Below are 18,772 nucleotides of genomic sequence, written 5' to 3'. Positions count from 1 at the left end.
GGCACAGTCGGTTAAGCGTCCGACTTCAGCCAGGTCACGATCTCGCGGTCCGTGAGTTCGAGCCCCGCGTCGGGCTCTGGGCTGATGGCTCAGAGCCTGGAGCCTGTTTCCGATTCTGTGTCTCCCTCTCTCTCTGCCCCTCCCCCGTTCATGCTCTGTCTCTCTCTGTCCCCAAAATAAATAAACGTTAAAAAAAAAAAGTGATAGTGCAAACAGGGAGAAAAGAGTAGATGTGGGTCTACTTTGGAAGCAGAGCAAATGGAAATGGGAAAATATGTGGAGAAACAGAGGCCACACTAGAACAATCCTAGGTTTCTGGCCTGGGAGTCTGGGTGAATTTTCTGAGATGAAGGAGAGGAATGAGTTTTGGGGAAAACATCAAAGAGAACTCTTACATGAGGCAGGCTGGACTACAGCACAGTGACAGGACCAAGTGCCAATGAGACTGGGTCACATTGTGAAGGGCCTGGGGTGCCAGAATGAAGAGGCTGGGCCTTTTTTGTAGGTGCAGATGAAGAGGAACCATTGTAGTCTGCCCAGTGGGCAAATAGCATGATCAGCACAATGATTTTGGAAAACGCCTGGCTAGATGGTTAGATAGATGGGCTGGAATGGATAGCACTTCGTAACACTTCCTTTATTGAGTTTTTAAAAACTACAGTGCCAGGCACTGTACTAGGTACAGGAGCTATGACAAGCAAAACCACACACAATCCATGCTCACATGGAAGAACTTAACAAATGAGTCAAATAAGCACGCAAACAAGTGTAGAGCCTAAACCACCAAGACCAAGTAAGTACGACTATATGCGGTCACTTAGTAACCAGGATTTGACTTTGTGGACCAGCCAAGGCTTCCCAGCTGAGAAATGGGCATCCACGGGCACCAGTTCTAGGCCACCTCTGCCCCAACCTACTGTGACTAGGGCAAGTCACTGTCTCTCTGGGCCTTAGGATCCCCATTTTAGGAAAGAAGAGACCCTACGTGATCTAATTTTCCTCCTCTGACGGCGGGGGATTTTCCTCTCCAAAGACCACAAATCTCACTCCAAACCTACTAATTGGCACATGGTGTCCTGACATTAGAGCGAAGTACTTCGCTGTTGCCTCCATCCTTTCCAGGAGGCCTGGGGCTGTTTCCCGTTGTCACGGCAACCGCCTGGGCCCTCCTCCGGCGGGCGGAAACTTAAGGGTGACTGACAACTGAAACTACACCACTATCACGCGTCCCATTTGCCAGGTTAAAACATGGCCACCACTGCAACAACCGACCCAAGCTTCTCACCAAATGCCCGGGTCTGAGCAGTCCTGGGGCCTAGGCTAGGTCAGGAAAGGGAGCAACAGCACCGCAAACACAGCGAACAAGATTTCCGGAAACCTCCACCCAGCCCTTAGCTCCTCGGGCCTCTCCGCGAGGCACCCGAACATCGCCCTGTAGCGTCACTCCCGACGGCCCGTGCGCCCAAGATAGACAGCGACGGACACCCAATTAGAAGCGTGCCCGCCCCCCAAGCCCAGGCGGGGCAGGTTTAGGACCGGGAGGCTCCGCCCACCGCCGGCGTGTGACGTCGAGTCGCCATGGCCAGCTATCCGTACGGGCAGGTGAGTGTGGGGGGCGGGCGATTCCAGGAGGGGCCTCGCCGAATCCAGGCCCCGACCCTGCTTTGTTTTCTCCCGGCTTTCTCCGCGCCCTTCCCACGCTGAAGCTGGCTTCAGTGAGGTCTCGCGCGGGAGAGAAGGCAAAAGGGCTGGTCGGTCGCGCCCGTCTCACGTCACGCAGTGCTACAGGTCTGGGAGGTCGCGTCGCGCCCCCTCTGACGTCGCGCCGGCGAGGATTTGGGGACCTTGGACCCCACGTAACCAGGCTGGGCTCCGCTTGGGCCCCACACCTTCTCAGGAGTCCCGCGGGGGCTCCCTGCGGCCTCACCAACGCCAACAGAACATTGAGAGCACTGGTTTCGTCGGCATCGTTGGGGGCGTCGGAGAAAAACACACCCTGACATACTGCATGCGAACAATCAGGAGAATCTGTGGTTTTCGCGGGTTCCACGAGTGACCTTGCTTACTTAGTCTCACACTTCCGTTTCACGCATAGGAAAAGTGAATCCCAGAGAAGACAGAACTCATCTGAAGTCTCTAGGCAGGCAGCAGAACCCGGAAGCCTCAGCAACATGCCCTTGCCCACCTCCAGCCCATTTTGATCCAGCCAAGAACATCACAGCAAGGGGATTCTGTCGCCAGAATCCTTTGTTGGACGACAGATTGGTAGAGTGGTTAAAGTTCATCTTGGAGTCAGAGGAAAGCTCACACCTTGGCTCTATCACTTAAATAGTTTTGAGCAGCTAGGCAAGGGTGTATTGCCTTTGTGAGCCTGTTTCCCCCTTAGTAAAATAGGGCCCAGTAATAGGGTCTACTTCATAGAGCTGCTAGGAAGAGTAATGAAGTCATGCTTGTAAAGCATTTGGTACTTCTAAAAGTGTAACTATTTTGATTTTTTTCTACACTCCTAGAAAGCCGGTGGTGGGGCGGGGTTTCTCAAATACCTTCCTTTTAAGAAACCGAAGCCCAGGGAGGGCTCTCGAGTTGCCCAAGGTCATACTAATTTAGGAGATAAAACCCATGCAGGGAAAATTGGAAAACAAATATATGGGATATTAGCACTCCGCTGAGTATAGTCACGTGCCAAAAGAGTGGCGAGGAAGTGCCTCATTCTGTGGCTTTTGTACACAGTATTTGGACGTTTATTATCTCAGTGATGAAGGTCCTGTAGGCCGAATCTCTAGCAGAGATTATTATCCCCAATTTATAGCTGAGGAAGGAGCCCAAAGAAGTTAAGTGGCTTGCTCAAGGTCACATGTAGCAAGTGAGGGCTAGAACTTAGAACTCCTTTCATTGCGTATCTAGCAGAGGTAGGAAAAAAAAAAAAAAAGGCTGGCATGGGCCGAGGTCAGGAGGAAGTATAACCTAGCAGGGTTTCTGAAGTTCCATTCCATTTGTTGGATCTTATGAAATGTTAATAGGTATTGCTAATAGAGGAAGATTCTGTGGTTTAGGTAGGTTTAGGAAATAGTCTGTTAAATACAACTGAATAAGTTTATTCAACATGGGGCATCTCTGAATTCTTAATTTGTTAATATGCTTTGTAAATCTGCCAGAGAGGACTGGGATATGCAGTATTTTTTTTTTTTTTAATGTTTATTTATTTTTGAGACAGAGACAGAGCATGAGTGGAGGAAGGGTAGAGAGAGAGGGAGACCCAGGCTCTGAGCTGTTAGCACAGAGCCCGATGCGGGGCTTGGACTCACAAGCTGTGAGATCGTGACCTGAGCTGAAGTCAGACGCTCGACACAACTGAGCCACCCAGGCGCCCCAGAATATGCAGTATTTTTTAAACTTACTTAACCATGGAGCTCCCTGCCACCACCACCCCCACCGCAACTGGCCGCTTTTTAAAAAATTTTTTTTTTCAACGTTTATTTATTTTGGGGACAGAGAGAGACAGAGCATGAATGGGGGAGGGGCAGAGAGAGAGGGAGACACAGAATCGGAAACAGGCTCCAGGCTCTGAGCCATCAGCCCAGAGCCCGACGCGGGGCTCGAACTCACGGACCACGAGATCGTGACCTGGCTGAAGTCGGACGCTTAACCGACTGCGCCACCCAGGCGCCCCAACTGGCCGCTTTTTTAATGTCTGGTCATTTTTTTTTGGTAACACTAGTATTCTGGAGAAACACAGTTTGAGAAAACATTGCCATCACGCCTTGTTTCTCGGTGGATGGTTTGTGTCACGATCACCTAGGAGCTTGTTTCAAAAGCACACCTTTGGGTTCCACCTCAGACCTATTCTGTGCCCAGGAAGGAGCCAAGAATCTACATCTTAATAAGCATCTGGAGTTCATTTGTATGCATCCTAGAGGCAATGACATAGAAATTAAGAGCCTGAACTTCCAGGTTAGATACAACTGGGCTAGAATCCTAATTCTAGCACTGAATAGTTATGTGCCTTTGGACAAACCATCTAAGGGCTCTGAGCCTCAGTTTCCTCACCTTTAGAAAGGGAGGAATGATAAAAGGGAGGATTCTGCCTTCATAGGGCTGAAATCAAGACAAAATATGATGAAGCCTGCAGGGAGCTTGGCACATTGCTGATACCAAGGGTGTGCAGGGCCTGGTGATGGCTTTTGCTCCCGCAGTTGCTGTTACCATGCTGCTTGGGCTTATGCTCAGAGTGAAATACTGAAGAGGAGCCCGAAGAGAAATGTGTCTAGAATAGAAGAAGAAATGCTTTTATCCCCCCATTATACCCTTCTCTGCCTGTCCCTCCTGGTCCAGGGTATTCCAAGAAAGTGCCTGGTTGTTTTAGAGCATCCAAAGGCTTCGTTAACACCAGCCCCGCTTCACCCAGTAAGTACATGGCCCTGGAGGATTCCATCCTATTGTTGGGAGTCAAAACTCCTCTCATTTTCCACTGCCTCCAGCCGTGGGGTCCTCAAGCATGGACTGGGTGTTGGGAGTCATAAAGTCATAAAACTCAAGGACCCTTTCTTTGGTCCTGGGTGGGAGGGGGGCAGCCTTGATGGGTTTTGGTGAGTAAGAGCTTGGTCTCTGAGGCTGAGAGATTTGGCTGCACATCCCTGCTCTGCCATTTCCTTGCAGAAGTTTCTTGCAAAAGTCCAAGGCTCAGTTTTCCCTTCTTTAAAACGGGGTCATAAGAGAACCTACCTCAAGAGTTACTGTAGAGATTAAAGGAGATAATCCACGTAAAGTGCTTGGCGTCGTGTTTGGCATGTAGTAAATACTCCAAGGAAAGAGTGATACAGATGGATAAATTGTAGAATCGGTATGATAAGTATTAAATGGGAGTAAGTGTAAGGCACTAGGACAGCACAGGAGGGACATCTAACTAAGTCTGGGGGGTGAGGAAATCTTAGAGGGGGTGACATTTAAGCCAAAAGCTGAATCACCAATCGGCATTAGCTGAGTGAAGAAAATGAAGGGACTAGCGTGCACAAAGGTCGGGAAAAGAGAGCCCGATATCTTGGAGGAATTTCAGGAGATCAATATGTAGTGAAGAGGGGGGAACGGCTAAGAAATGAGACCAGAGGGGCGCCTGGGTGGCGCAGTCGGTTAAGCGTCCGACTTCAGCCAGGTCACGATCTCGCGGTCCGTGAGTTCGAGCCCCGCATCAGGCTCTGGGCTGATGGCTCAGAGCCTGGAGCCTGTTTCCGATTCTGTGTCTCCCTCTCTCTCTGCCCCTCCCCTGTTCATGCTCTGTCTCTCTCTGTCCCAAAAATAAATAAACGTTGGAAAAAAAAAATTAAAAAAAAAAAAAAAAAAAAAAAAAAAAAAAAAGAAATGAGACCAGAAAGGTAAGCAAGGACCAGATCCTAAAAGACTTTGTATGCCTTTCGAGGGAGTGCGGACTTCATCCTGACTAATGAGGGGAGCTGTTGAAGAGTCTTCTCTCCTTTGTGCTTTGGAGCTGGCACCATGGGGCACTGTGAGAACGGACTGAAGCAGGAGAGACGAGGCAGGGAGACCAGTTTCAAAGTTGTTGAAGTAAACTTGATTACAGAGAACAGCGACCTGGTGGAAATGGATTTGAGAAGCATTTGGGAGGTAGAATTGAGAAAAACTCAGTGCCTAATTGGGGTGATGGAGGGGAGGAAAGAGGAGGTGCCCAGGAGGACACTGGGGTTTCAGGTTTCAGGTTTGGGTGACTGGGTGGGAGGTACTGTTCGCTGAGATGGGGACACAGAGGGAGGGATACATTTGGAGAGAAGATCCAGGAGGTTGTTGGATATGTGGGTCTGCAGCTCAGGAGAGATGGAACTGGACAGACGATTTTGGAGTGTCAGCACCGAGGCGGTAATTGAAGTCTTGGGACAGTTCTTGGCCCACTGTCTATTGGCTGCAGGTTTCTGGCCTTTTAAATATTTTAGGAGGCTCTGCTTGTGAATGCCCAGACCACTCCTGTCTTCTTGATTGTTTAACCCCTTAGAATGGGCTGTCGCCTCCTCCAGCAGACACTTGAGGGACAGCCCCAGAGCACAGGCCTCCGTTTGCAAGGCAGCCTGCCTACTCCCTTCCCCCTCAGGACTCGGCATGCACCCGCCTTTGATATCTCTGAACTCCACGAGGGTCTTGGGGGTAGAAGAATGAATGAATGCTCAGAGCCGAAGGAAAACACAGAGCTTCTTGAGTACGTGCTGTAGGGGGAGCCGAGCTCCCCACTACTTGCATGAATGCAAACAGAGGTTCAAGATGGTGCAGCAGAGATTCCATCACCTACTGAGAGGTTGGACTGGAGGGCCTTTGGGGTCTCTTACAGTCCTGTGCTTCTCAAATCAGGTCTGGGCGCTGGGCTGGAAAAAGAGTAAGATTCTTCTGAGTCCTGATTTCCGGGCTTGAAGCGTCTGAAAGATCACCCAGTCCACCTTCCCGCTTCAGCCCTGTCCACTGTAGAAATCCCCCGTATTTGACAGTTACATTGAGGACAGTCCCTGTTCAGTCACAATTGAGTGAACACAGCAGAGGATGGTGGAGTAGAGGCCCCGTTTTGAATCCCAGCTCCTCTGTTCTAGTTGTTTGTCCCAGGCACATTAGTAAACTCTGTACCTTAATTTTCTCATCTGTAAAATGGGGGCAATAGCCCTCCCTCACAGGACTGAGGATCAGTGAGGGTCAGTTGAACTGGAAGCACCTAGCAGAACCTCAGTACAGTGTGAATTGCCCCTTCCCTGCCCCAGTATATCAAATGTTTATTTGCGTTTAGTGAAGACCTAGGGATGGTTTTCTGTGATGCTTTGGGAACCGTGGTTGCAGGACTTCTCCCGTCTTTTTCTTTCTTTCACAGTCTTGTGTTGATCAGCATGAAATGCTCTCGGAAAAAGCCTCAAAAGGGTTGGCAGCATGGAGTAGCATAAAAGAACAGGGAGTCAGGGACTCCCGGTTTTCATGTCTGGTTCAGACCTTCACTAACAACTCCGTGACCCTGGAAACCATCTTCCCCAAACTTCCTCCGCAGCCTGGAGGCTCCAGTTCCTTCGTGGGTACACGCTGGAAACCTGAGTCATTCTAAACACTTCCCTTTCCTTCCCCCTCCATCTACTCCCTAATCGAATTAGTCGTCAAGTCATGTCTAGCCTATCTCCGAAATAGCTTCAGAATCCATCCTGCTCGCTCCATGTCTAAGTCCGCTGTCTGGTTCAAGCCCTGCCTGCCTAGCACCTGGGCTGCTGCCTCCCCCGCTAGCTCATCCTCCACCCCGCTGCTGGTTAATCCTCTAAACAACGCTCTGATCACGTTCCTCCTCCATTGGAAACCCTTCTATGGCGCTCTGTTTCCTCAGGCATAAAGCCCAAACTCTTTAGAGTGGTATTCATCTGTTCAAATATTTATGGAGGCTTGCAGGTGCCAGGCACTGTGCTGGACCCTGGGTACCATGATGAATGAGGCCCAGTGTCTGGCCTTGGGGAGCCCACTGTTGCATGGAGGAAGCAGAGACAGACAGAAAATACCTTAAGACACCAGTAACTCACCAGCTAACAGAAATGCAGCAGGAGGGGAGCTTGGTCAAGGAGCCTGTAAAGAGCCAGCCTTTCTGAGTTCACCTTGCATTCTTGTCCCCGCCCCTGCTTTTCAGGCCATTCCCCCACCTCTCTGTGCTCACTCATAGATGTGTGCCTTCATCAATCTTCTCCCTCCTGTCTGGAATGTCCTTTCCTGCTTTCCTTTTAGGGAACGCGAGTGCATCCTTCAAGGCCGCCTCCACTCCAGTATCACTCCTGCCTCCTCCAGGAAGCCTTCCTTGATCCACTTCATGCATTTCTTCATTTGATTGCTCATCCGTCATTCAACGAACAGAACAAATTACTCTGTTTATATCTCCTTGATAGCAGTTAAGTAGACTTTTCTGATGGCACGGATCAAACTGTATCATAACCACTTTGGGCCACATAGGGATAGGCCCTATTTAGTTTTGCTCCGCCCCATACCTAGTACGGTGTGGTCACTCTATAAATACTTGCTGAATGAAGTCATTTCACAGGTGTGAAAAATCTTCCTTTTTCTGTTGGAGGACTGTTGGCAGGATTCTTCCAGGAGCACTCGTGTCTCTCTCTCTCTCTCTCTCTCTCTCTCTCTCTAAGTGCTCTGTAAACTGCGCAGGTAAAGGCTCTAACACAGGGCAGACCAGAAAGGGTTTAGCTGCTGCCAGACTGCACCAGACCCAGCAGGCCCCTGAAATGTGACAGCAGGAGGGTCAGAAGACCTGCCTGGCAACACCTGCTTTGGCGGTCTGGGGGCATTTCCCAGGGGGAAGGCCCGTGCCTCAGGTGCCCTAGGCCAGGTCCAGTTTATGGCTTTGCTCACAGGGCTTGTTGCGGAGCAGCTACTTCCTGCCTTGGTCTGGCCTGTTCTTTGGGTGCGCCCAGTCTCTGCAGGGCCCCCACCCCTTTTCTCATCCTACGCTGGAATCCTGTGCCCTATTGTTTAAGGAAAGAGCACTGTAGCAAGAGGCATTGGGAGTTACTGGTCATGGGTGTGGCGGGGAGTGGTCTGCCTCCACCTCTGCCTCCAGCTCGGTGTGATTTGTGTGATTTGTGTGATTCGAGCGGTTCCCTTCCCCTCTCCTTAGTTACCCCATCTGTAAACTGAAGGGGTTAGGTTAGATGACCACCTCCTGGCACCCCTCCCATCACACTGCTCCAACTCCCTTCTTTTTGTCCCAGCTCAAATGCGGCTTTCTCCTGGAAACTCCCCTGATCTCTCCCTCTTTCCTTTCTGGTCCCATGACGCATGGCTTATGCATCCATTCGCAGCACCCGTTTCCTTCTGCTGTTTTGGTAGATGTTGGAGAATGTTTCCATGCCTCTTCAGTTAACTGTTCAGTTAACTGCTCCTTCAGACTGTTCTGCTCCTTTATACACGCCCCCCAAGAACTTATCTGGTCCAGGGCTTTGCCGATGATAATTAATATAATAATAACAACAGCCAAGATTTATAGATCGTTTGCTTTTGCCAGGCACTATTGTGAGAACTTTTTTTCTTACATTGGTGGTTTTCTTTTTTTTCTTTTTTTCTTTTTTTTAATGTTTAGTTTTGAGAGAGAGAGAGAGAGACAGAGTGAGAGCAGGGGAGGGACAGAGAGAGAGGGAGATGCAGAATCCGAAGGCTCTGAGCTGTCAGCGTAGAGCCTGGTGCGGGGCTCGAACCCATGAACCGTGAGACCTAAGCCAAAGTTGGACGCTCAACCGATTGAGCCACCCATGTGCCCCACTTTAGTGGTTTTCAAACTGTCTTTCGAGTCACCATAAGGTTTCTACAGAGCTCCCTCAGGATCTGACAAGAGAGGGGGCCAGCATGGTCGGGGCTCTGAAACCCCCACCTCGCTTCTACCAAAGCAACTTTCTTTTATCTGTTGAAATTACATTTTATCAGAAGAGTCTTTAGCTAAGAGTTAAACTGACAAAATTCTGCTGCATGTATTTCTTGTAATCAGCAGAACCTTCCAGTGAGGGAGAGATTATTATATTTTACTTGTGAGGAAACAGGCACGGGGAGATTAAGCCAGTGGCCCACGGTGAGAACTCAGCTGGTGAGTGCAGAGTTTGGAATTGAGATTGGTCTGTGATTTCACCGTGAAGGAGTCTTGCTGCTAGCTGTGGCAGTTTCCAGGGTGGAAAAGCCCCCACGATGCCGAGTGGGGAAGGTGGAAGGACCTCTTCCTGCCCTCCCTCAAGAAGCCTCCCTTCCTTGAGCAATCCGACCTCCTTTAGATGAAGTGTGAATTTGGCCTTAGCCTCGAGGAAAGGTGCCCCAGAAGCTACCAAACACAATAAAAAGAGGAAGTCCAGGCTCTCAGCAGCTAGTCCACTGGTGTCCGTTACAGGTTTATCTAGAATACGTCCAGATGGTACCCTCCTCAGAGCTGGGCCCAGCTGCTCCCTATGCCTTTGAGCCCAGCCTGTCTGCAGATGTGCTGGGGCTGCCCTCTGTCATTTAGGGAGTTGTAGCTGAACACTTGGAGTTTGCGGGTCCCTGGCTAGTGGTGTGGGGACGTGGACAAGAGAGGGAGCACCCCCTTGTATGTGTGCTACCATACACGTGGCCTGGGCTCAACAGCCGGGAGACCCAGGTCCTGGTCCCAGCCCCTCCACGTGGTCTACGCGTGATTTTTCTGGACCTGGCTTTCCTCCTGCCTAGCACGGTGCTGTTATTAATGGTTAATGTGTTTTGAGTGCCAGGGCCTGTGTCGGGCACTTCACATGAGCGGTGTCATTTCGTTCACATACCAACCTGGGATAGGCGCTATTTTTATTCCCACTTAGAGCAAAGGATATTGAGGCTTAGAGAGGGTAAGTCATGAGTCCAGTTCATAAATGGCAGAGCCTGAAGTCAGACTGGTCTTTTTTGCCTCTTACCGATCTCACTGTGGTGCCTGAGGAGTAGGGTCTCCCTTGCCCGTCTCCCAGAGTCACGAGTGAGATGCTTTTGTGCCTCAGGCTCTTCTAGAATAAGGAAGCCATGCTGCCGATACAGCGTCTGTGATCGAAGAGGGTCAGGGTGTGTGGTGCAAATCACATTTGCGCCGTGAATTCGCCACATAGGGCTGGAGGTAGCACAGGATGAGGATTTGGGATTTTGATTCATTCACCTCCTCATTTGTTCAGTAAATATTTACCGAGCATCCATCCATTCGGCACTGGGGGCTGGGGATACGAGTGGCAAACCAGACATGATCCCAGCCCCCACGGAGCCCCTCGGCGTGATACGAAGGGGAGCCAGGAGGGCAAGCCCTGACTTCACAGGTCGTTGACAGTACGATCTTGGCTAAGTTTTATCTTCTCTGGAAGCCTCAGGTTGCCCGTCTGAGCAGCGAGATCATAATTCCAGCCCTACCTATAGGATCAGCTGCAAGAGGGCGGTGGCAGTGGCAGTGCTTTGTAACTGTAAAGTACCAGACTGTGGCTGGTTTCCGGCCTTATCATTCTGACGGATATTTTGCTCTTGTTACAGGGCTGCCCAGGAGCTGGAGGACAAGCGCCCGGAGCCCCTCCGGGTAGCTACTACCCTGGACCCCCCCACGGTGGAGGGCAGTATGGCGGTGGGGTACCCCCTGGTGGCAGTTACGGCGGGGGTCCTGCCCCTGGGGGGCCTTATGGACCACCGGCTGGTGGAGGGCCCTATGGACACCCCAGTCCTGGGACTCCAGGAGGACTATATGGTAGTGCGGCCCCAGGGGGTCCCTATGGCCAGCCACCTCCGAATTCCTACGGTGCCCAGCATCCCGGGCCTTACGGACAGGGACCTCCTCCGGGTGAGTAGGGATCTTGGACTCCAGGTGCCTCTGACCTTGTTCTGAGTTATCTGGGGCCCGTCCTTGCCCTTCCTGTGGGTGTGCGGGCAGTCTCGTCTCTGGCTCCCTAGCATTTTGCTTCTGGCTCCAGCTTGCAACAGCAGAACAAGGAACGTGTTAGTTAACTTGCTGTGGTAACAACAACTCCAAAATCACTTCGGCTTACAACAGCAGACGTGTACTTCTATCGCTCGCTCGCACTCACTTACTCTTGCTTACGTGTCGGCGGCTGAGGATTTGGCTGCCGAGGTTCTGAGCCACATGTCTGTGCTTTCCACGTCCAGGCTGAAGGAGCAGCCCCTGGCAGGAAAGATGGGGAGGGCTGGCAGGAAAGCACAGTGCCCCTTAAAGTTCCTGCGCTGAGGAAGAAAGTTCCTGTTCTTCCACCCGCGTTCTGTCGGCCCCACCACAGCCCCTGGTCAAGCCCAAGGATGGGAATGGATAGTCCTCTGGCGGAGGGGCTCCACAAGCCACCAGGCAGTGGAGAGGGCGTACGGCACTCTTACAGGGGAGGGGCGGGGGAGTCGGCAAGCAACTGGAGGCAGTGCACCTCGGCGAGGACCCGTTTCTGGGGGAGGGAGATTGGCCCTTATGTGTAGAAAGGCAAGATAGTGAAGTTGTTGAAAACCCGGGCTTTTGATACCAGACCACGTACTGACCTGACCAGATCACTTCACCTGTTTGGGCCTCATCGTCCACACGCGTAAAACGGGTGAATGCCACGACCTGATGAGATTATTAATGAGGATTCGATGAGAAGGTGCAGGTGAACGCTGGGCACGGCGGGAAGGCCTTAGTACCCACTGTGCTGTGAGAGGACTCGTTCGGGGACATCTCAGCAAGGAGGTATTCCGCACGTAATGGGGTAGCACGTGTGACGAGGGCCTTACCACTGAGAGGTACTGAGACAGGCAGGAGAATGCCGCAGGGAGAATAAAGATCAAAGATAGTGAAGGTGAGGTACTGGACAAGGTCGGCGGCGGGGGGAGGGGGGCTTGGAGATCCAGTGAAAGCAGAGAATCCTGGTGGGCGGCCTCAGGCTCAGTGCAAATTTCCAAGTGGCTGCAGACAGGGGGTCAAGGAGGGGGAGTGCCTGGATCCCTTTGTCCTCACGGACTCAGCCTCTTCACAGAACGCTGACCCCCAGGAGACCAAGCCAGCAGCACGGCACCTAGAACCGCCCTGGCGCACCTGCACGGCCTCCAGGGAGCGGCCCCGCTGGGCAGCTGCAGCATCTTCGTGCTCGTTCCCAGGCGGGCGGCCCTGAGGGAGATGCTCACACCTTGGGGGTTCTAAACACCGAGGCAGTGGCATTTATCTTGTCAGAGCTCAGAGCTTCTGGCTGTTTGCTTTCAGCCCAGCAGCTTCATGGCGGAGTCCCTCGTCCTTCTGAAATCTCATCTGTGAGCCCACATGAGGTCACTGCAGGGGAAGGAGCCCCTCTCTGGGAGGCTTATCCCCATAGGGCCTGAGGCCAGAGATCATCTCTAGGGCTGCAGAGAGAGGAGAAATGTGCCTCAGACCTTTCGCTGCTCGCCATCTGCGGCTTCCCCTCATGTGGCCGCCTTTGTCTCCTTTCCAGTGCAGCTAGTGACTCCCTGGAACAGTGCTTCCTAAAGCCTGATCCAGGGGCGCCTGGGTGGCTCAGCCGGTTAAGCATCTGACTCTTGGTTTTGGCTCAGGTCATGACCTCACGGTTCATGCATCCAAGCTTCTGTGCTGATGGCGCAGAGCCTGCTTGGGATTCTGTCTCCCTCTCTCTCTGTCCCTCTCCCACTCGTGCACACTCTGTCTCTCAAAAAAATAAAGTTTTTAAAAACTAATAAAAAAAAAACAAGAGAGAAGGAGTACAAAGGAGAGGGGAAGGAAGCCGGTCCAGAGATGGAAGAATAGGGAAGGCTTTATGGAAGGAACGGCATTTTATTTGGGTGTTGCAGGGAGACAGGAAATGGATGCGGAGAGACGAGGGAGAAAGGGTTACACGGCGGGGAGCAGCAAAGCCTCCGCTGTGGGAATGAGCAGGGGTGGCTAAGAGTGAGTATATAATGCTCCATCTCGGCTGGAACAGAGCTGCGAGGGGGACAGAGTGCGAGAGGTAGGCAAGAATGGACCACATTGCGGGAGGGCCTGGCATGCTGTGTTAAGGATGCTGGACTTTATTTTGCAGGCGGTGGGGAGCCTTGAAAGAGGTTTGCGTTGAGGCGAGGGGTAATGGGTTAGAACTGAGTTAATTTTGGAGATTACTCTAAAGGGACAGGGTGGCGGAGAGTAGCTGTAAGGATGGGTTGGTTAGGCATTTTGGTTTGTTACGACAATCCACGTGAGAGGTGTCTGAACCAGTGCAGGTGCGTTGGAACGGGGAGGAGGCACCTGTGTGTGGATCTCACAGAACCGGGCAGCTCTCTCTGGGTGTGTGGGGGTGAGGAGGTGTCAGAGATGTCTCCAGGGAGGTTTGGGGATGGGTCCTCGCGTTGGAGGTGACGGGGAACAAGAAGAGGTAGAGTTCTGTGGCCACGCACACTCTGGTGACTCCTGATAGAATATGCCAGCTGTCACCGTGCCAGGAAGATCAGACCTGGATCAGACCTGATTCCCGCACCAGAGGGCCCCTTGCTGCTGTGACTCTCAAAATATTCATCCCTGGGCTGTGCCTGGTAGCTGCTCAGCAAATGTTTTTGGGTTGCCGGTCTTTGGGGAAGAGATAATCCTTCTTTGCAGAGAATTCTCAGTCAGCCGGAAAGTCCCTGTTCCTTAGAAACTTAAGATCAAAGAGAGAAATGACTGGAACACTGTAGGAAAAGCCCAGCAGGTTCACAGAGTAGAAGCCGGCTGCAAATACTCGTTGAGTCTGCACCGAAGGTCCTCTTCCATGAGAACAAGGCTGTTGGCTTAAGGGGAGATGGGGGTCGGTGGACCTGTGAGGCTTTGTGGGTAAGGAAAACCCATCACCAGCGAGGCACCGAGGCCGGCCCTCCCCAATATTTCTTCACACTGGCCTTGAGACCTGTGACTAATTCCTCTGGCTTGCACCCCTTCCTGCAGGTGGTGTTCCTCCCAACGTGGATCCTGAGGCTTACTCCTGGTTCCAGTCCGTAGACTCTGATCACAGTGGCTACATCTCCATCAAGGAGCTGAAGCAGGCTCTGGTCAACTCCAACTGGTCCTCGTTCAACGACGAGACGTGCCTCATGATGATAAGTGAGTCCTAGCCCTTCCCCGTGGGCTCGAGCTGGGGCAGTGCCACCTGAGACCTGATGGTGGCTGGGCAGCCATTCTGAGGAGAACTCTTCCTGCCAGGGAGGATTTCAGGCAGGAAGTTGGGTTCAAGGTGAGATCCTCTAGACTGAGAGCTCCTTCCCTGAGATCTTTTCTCAAGTTCCGGACCCCGCTGAGTCACATGCCGTTTTCCGTTCTGCAGAGTGGGACCCCCTGCCCTGGTAGCAGATGGCACAGAGGTGGTCAGCTGCCAAGCGTACAGAGAATACGCAGTTCTGGAAGGGCTAGAGCTGAGGGTGGCCAAGGGTAGGGGCTGGTCAACACTTGATGAGAGTACGTCTCAGGTACAAGCATCTGGGCCTCGGGCCCGTGGCTCTGTGGAGTCTCCTACCCTGGCCTGGGTTGTACCCGCGGACCCTCGGCCCTCAGTCTTGAAGCTTTTCTTCCCTCCACCCCGTCTCCACCCAAGACATGTTTGACAAGACAAAGTCAGGCCGCATCGACATCTATGGTTTCTCGGCTCTGTGGAAGTTCATCCAGCAGTGGAAGAACCTCTTCCAGCAGTATGACCGGGACCGCTCGGGCTCCATCAGCTACACCGAGCTGCAGCAAGGTGAGGGCCACGGTGGGGACTCTGCACAGGCAGAGCTAGACTTTTCCATTTACTCCCTATGCAGGGAAGGGGGTTTTCTCTAGCCTCTGACTCCCACATGTCCACCTACACTCTAAAACTCAGCACGGGTCCCTTCCCCATCCCTTCTGTGATCAGGCTGGGGCACTGAGCCAAGATCCAGGGCAAGAGGGCACCTGGTTCCGGGATCGGGGCCGGACTCCTGGCACCACTAGATGAGAGAGACCAGCCAGCAGGGAGCCTCGGGGATGGGAGCTCGGCGGCCCAGGACACTTTGAGACCAGTGTGTGTGGCCCGTGTGGCTCTTTCCTATCTAGTTTCTAGCATGCAGAATGGAAAGAGCCCTGTACAAGGACTCAGAAAGGTGGTTTTTGTTACCAGCTCTGCTAGAAGGCAGTTTCCTTCCCAACCCTGGGATCCAGACCACGCTAAAAGTTGCATTCGGGTAAGATGGCCTGAGGCCGTAGCTCCAGGTCTGGTTCCATTTCGGACTCTACAAGATGGGTGGTTAGTGGGGTGATAAGAATCTGACAGGGAGCTTTGCCACCTGGGAGGGGGAAAGGCTTCCTGAGAACCCGGCCCCTTCCTTGCTTGACTGTGGATTTCAGTCAGACTGAGGAGCTCTGGGTGGGGGTGAGCTCACCATGTCTGTGCCCTGGTTGAAGGAAACAGAGATGACCTGTACTGATCATGCCGGGTCCTGTCACGGATATTGGTGAGGGTGACGTTTACACCAAAATCGGTACTTGGGGAGCGCTTGCTGTGTGCCAGGCACTGTGTGAAGCACTTCTGATACGTTACATCACTTGTTCTGCCCGTGCAATAGCTACTGTTTATTGTTCCCCACTCTTAGGTGAGGGATCTCTTATTATTGCCCCTTTACAGGTGAGAAAACTGAGGCTTAGTTTAGGCAACTTCCCCAAGGGCCACGTAGCAAAAGGGGAGCTTTTAGCCTGGGCCGGTAGATGTGCAGAGAGGAACAAAGGAAGCCTCCCAGGTGGAGGGACAGAGAGTGGCACGCAGGCCGTGACCTTGGAACTGCCCAGCAGCCTCGCCTGGGGAGAGGAAGACGATTTGATTATTTTTAACAAATAACAAAGTGTTGTTATGTGTCAGGCACCGTGCCAAGTGCTTTATAGGATCACCTCCTTTAATCCTTACTAGAACCTATAAGGTAAGTATTATTCCCATTTTAGGGATGATAAGACAGGGGTTTAGCAAGGGTAAGCAACTTGCTGAAGGGCTGTCTCGACTACGGAGCAGGCCTTTGTCATGTCTACTCTGTCGTACCGCCTCTGATGTCCGCCCCGGGAAGGTTGGTCCCGGGGGCGCAGGCTTCCTTCTGTAATGCACATGAGTCACAGAAGAGCTAGCCCCGTGTCCTTCTGGGACCCCGTGGGCCCGACTGAACAGGCAGTAGTGGAGATTTGGAGAAAGGGATGGGAGCTTTCCAGCTAAGGGCACCATCCAGCTAGAGCCCCTTTTGTGCTCCCACCATCTTGGACAGACCCTAGGGACCTCTGTCCTCTCCGTTTTGGCGCTCATCTCCTCCAAGTCCCCTGCACTGCCGTGCGCCACGGAGCTGGTGGATGGTGGTGCTCGTGGTAAGGTTTTGTGTCTGCTCTCTGTGCCCCTCCCTCCCCTGCAGCTCTGTCCCAAATGGGCTACAACCTGAGCCCCCAGTTCACCCAGCTCCTGGTCTCCCGCTATTGCCCGCGCTCTGCCAACCCCACCATGCAGCTAGACCGCTTCATCCAGGTGTGCACCCAGCTGCAGGTGCTGACCGAGGCTTTCCGGGAGAAGGACACAGCTGTACAGGGCACCATTCGGCTCAGCTTCGAGGACTTCGTCACCATGACAGCTTCTCGGATGCTATGACCCAGCCCATCTGTAGAGTGGAGTGTACCAGAGGCCTTTCCTGGCCCCTTAGAGCGGGAGAGGCATGTGGGCCTCTCTGCTTTTCCTGTCCCTCCTAGAAAAAGATTCTCCCTTGCCTGATGCAGTGCTGTTCCCGAAGAGGGCTGGGAGTCTTGTGTCAGTCACCAAATAGCGGGGACCTAGGCTGAGGCCACACAGGAGGTGGCCAAAGAGAGGACTGGACGTTGAATGCCCTTGGAGCCCTGAGTATTTCAATGGCCCAGCCTCGTGCCAGGAGCAGAAGATGCCTGTTAGTGTCCAGTCCGCTGGGCTCTAGCCTCTAGCTGTCACTTCTCCGCCCTGACACCAGGGGTAAGTGATCATCAGCCTCATGCCATTAGCACCTGAGTCCCTTCACCCATACCGTCTTGTCAGATGAACCCAGTTTCTCCGAAGTGGAAGCTGACCAAGCACGAGGGAGGTTTGTCTGCGGGACCAAGTGGCTTGGATTCCACCACCCCGTGTCCCCAAGTCCACGTGTGTTGTCTTGTAGCTGCCTGGCTGCTGGCCCTGCTCGGGGGCTTGGACCGCCTGCTCTCTGGGCACCCTTGGCCAGGCTACCCCTCTGCAGCTCGGACCCCTCACTTGCCTGCCATTCTCTGCTCGGCTTCAATCCCCAGGGGACAGTTGTCACCTCCCACTGCCAATGCTGTTTTTTTAAGTTGTGTGTTTTTTCTTTCGGGGCCAAAAGTTCAGTGAAACTGTAAGCTCAATAAAAGGACAGAACTCTGGAGTTCCGCGTTTTCCGTCACACTTCCTGGCTCCAGTTCACACCCCCGTGTGCGTGCCCATTCAGCCACTCGTCTCTTCCTCGTTCACCGCATATGTAAGTACATAGCGTAGACCACACCATGCAGAAAGAAGTGTCCCGGGGGGACATGGCCCACGTGGGGCTGGTCCATTTGCCAGGGTGAAGTTGAAATGTAGGGACTGGCCGGGTTCACTTCAAGAAGCCAGCTGTGTTTGGTAACAGTTTTAGGGCTGGCGTGGTAGGCTACGGGCAGCCGCCCTAAACTTTTCACAGCATGGCTTTTTCATTATCTCAAGCCTTAGTTTTATCTTGCAGACAAACTGCATTTATTAAGTCATAACTTTCCCCCCATTTTTATTAAGCACAGACATCTGTGCTTGCCAGCTAGATCCTTAGATCAGCATGATAACCAGTCTACACCAAATGTCTGTAGTGATCTGACAGAATTTCAATCAAAAGCTAAGACACCAGACATTCTGGTTTGTTGGGGGACTTTATCATGGGCACCAGTGTGATAATCCTTTTGCTTTGGGTGATGAAGATAAGAAAGCTCTTGTCCCTGCACTGGGTGCTTGGGGGAAGCAGCTCAGTGAGCCCAGTAGGTTTGCCGGGCTCAGCCAGTTCAGCCCTGTTGTCCCCTGGGCTGCCATGTGCTAGAATCCTGGCACCAGACCAGCCTCCACCTGGGGCTAGATCTCCCCGTTGTCCCACCCTGAGTCCCGCCTCTGCTTGCCATCCTCCGGGGACAGCTCAGTGCCCTTCCAGGAAACAAGCTTCCTCTTCGACAAGCAGCACTTCTTCCTGATGGGATTCCAAATCCTGCCACCTTGAAAACACCACCCATGACTATGGTTTTCTGTCTTGGGCCACCCAGAACCTGTATCACCCCTTTCTGCAT

General features: G+C 52.6%; 1 protein-coding gene across 3 annotated transcripts; it reads left to right on the top strand.

The window, feature by feature from the left end:
• The first annotated feature begins 1,245 nt into the window (after positions 1-1,245).
• PEF1 (penta-EF-hand domain containing 1) lies at positions 1,246-17,856 on the top strand. Of its 3 annotated transcripts, none has more exons than XM_045476466.1 (6): positions 1,246-1,602; positions 11,020-11,320; positions 14,402-14,557; positions 15,045-15,188; positions 15,524-15,651; positions 16,855-17,856. In XM_045476466.1, exons 1-6 carry the CDS (start codon positions 1,579-1,581, stop codon positions 16,879-16,881), a joined length of 780 nt encoding a protein of 259 aa, XP_045332422.1. In that variant the 5' UTR covers positions 1,246-1,578; the 3' UTR covers positions 16,882-17,856. The 3 variants fall into 3 exon arrangements, with proteins under 3 accessions (XP_045332422.1, XP_045332420.1, XP_045332421.1); XM_045476464.1 differs by having other exon boundaries at positions 1,475-1,602; positions 15,588-15,651; XM_045476465.1 differs by lacking the exon at positions 15,524-15,651 and having other exon boundaries at positions 1,475-1,602.
• Positions 17,857-18,772: the final 916 nt, after the last annotated feature.

The sequence above is a fragment of the Leopardus geoffroyi genome, chromosome C1 (genome assembly GCF_018350155.1).
Source record: "Leopardus geoffroyi isolate Oge1 chromosome C1, O.geoffroyi_Oge1_pat1.0, whole genome shotgun sequence".
In the NCBI taxonomy this organism is placed as follows: Eukaryota; Metazoa; Chordata; class Mammalia; order Carnivora; family Felidae; genus Leopardus; species Leopardus geoffroyi.
Note: the sequence above shows the minus strand (reverse complement) of the source record. Positions and strands in the feature narration are given on the sequence as shown.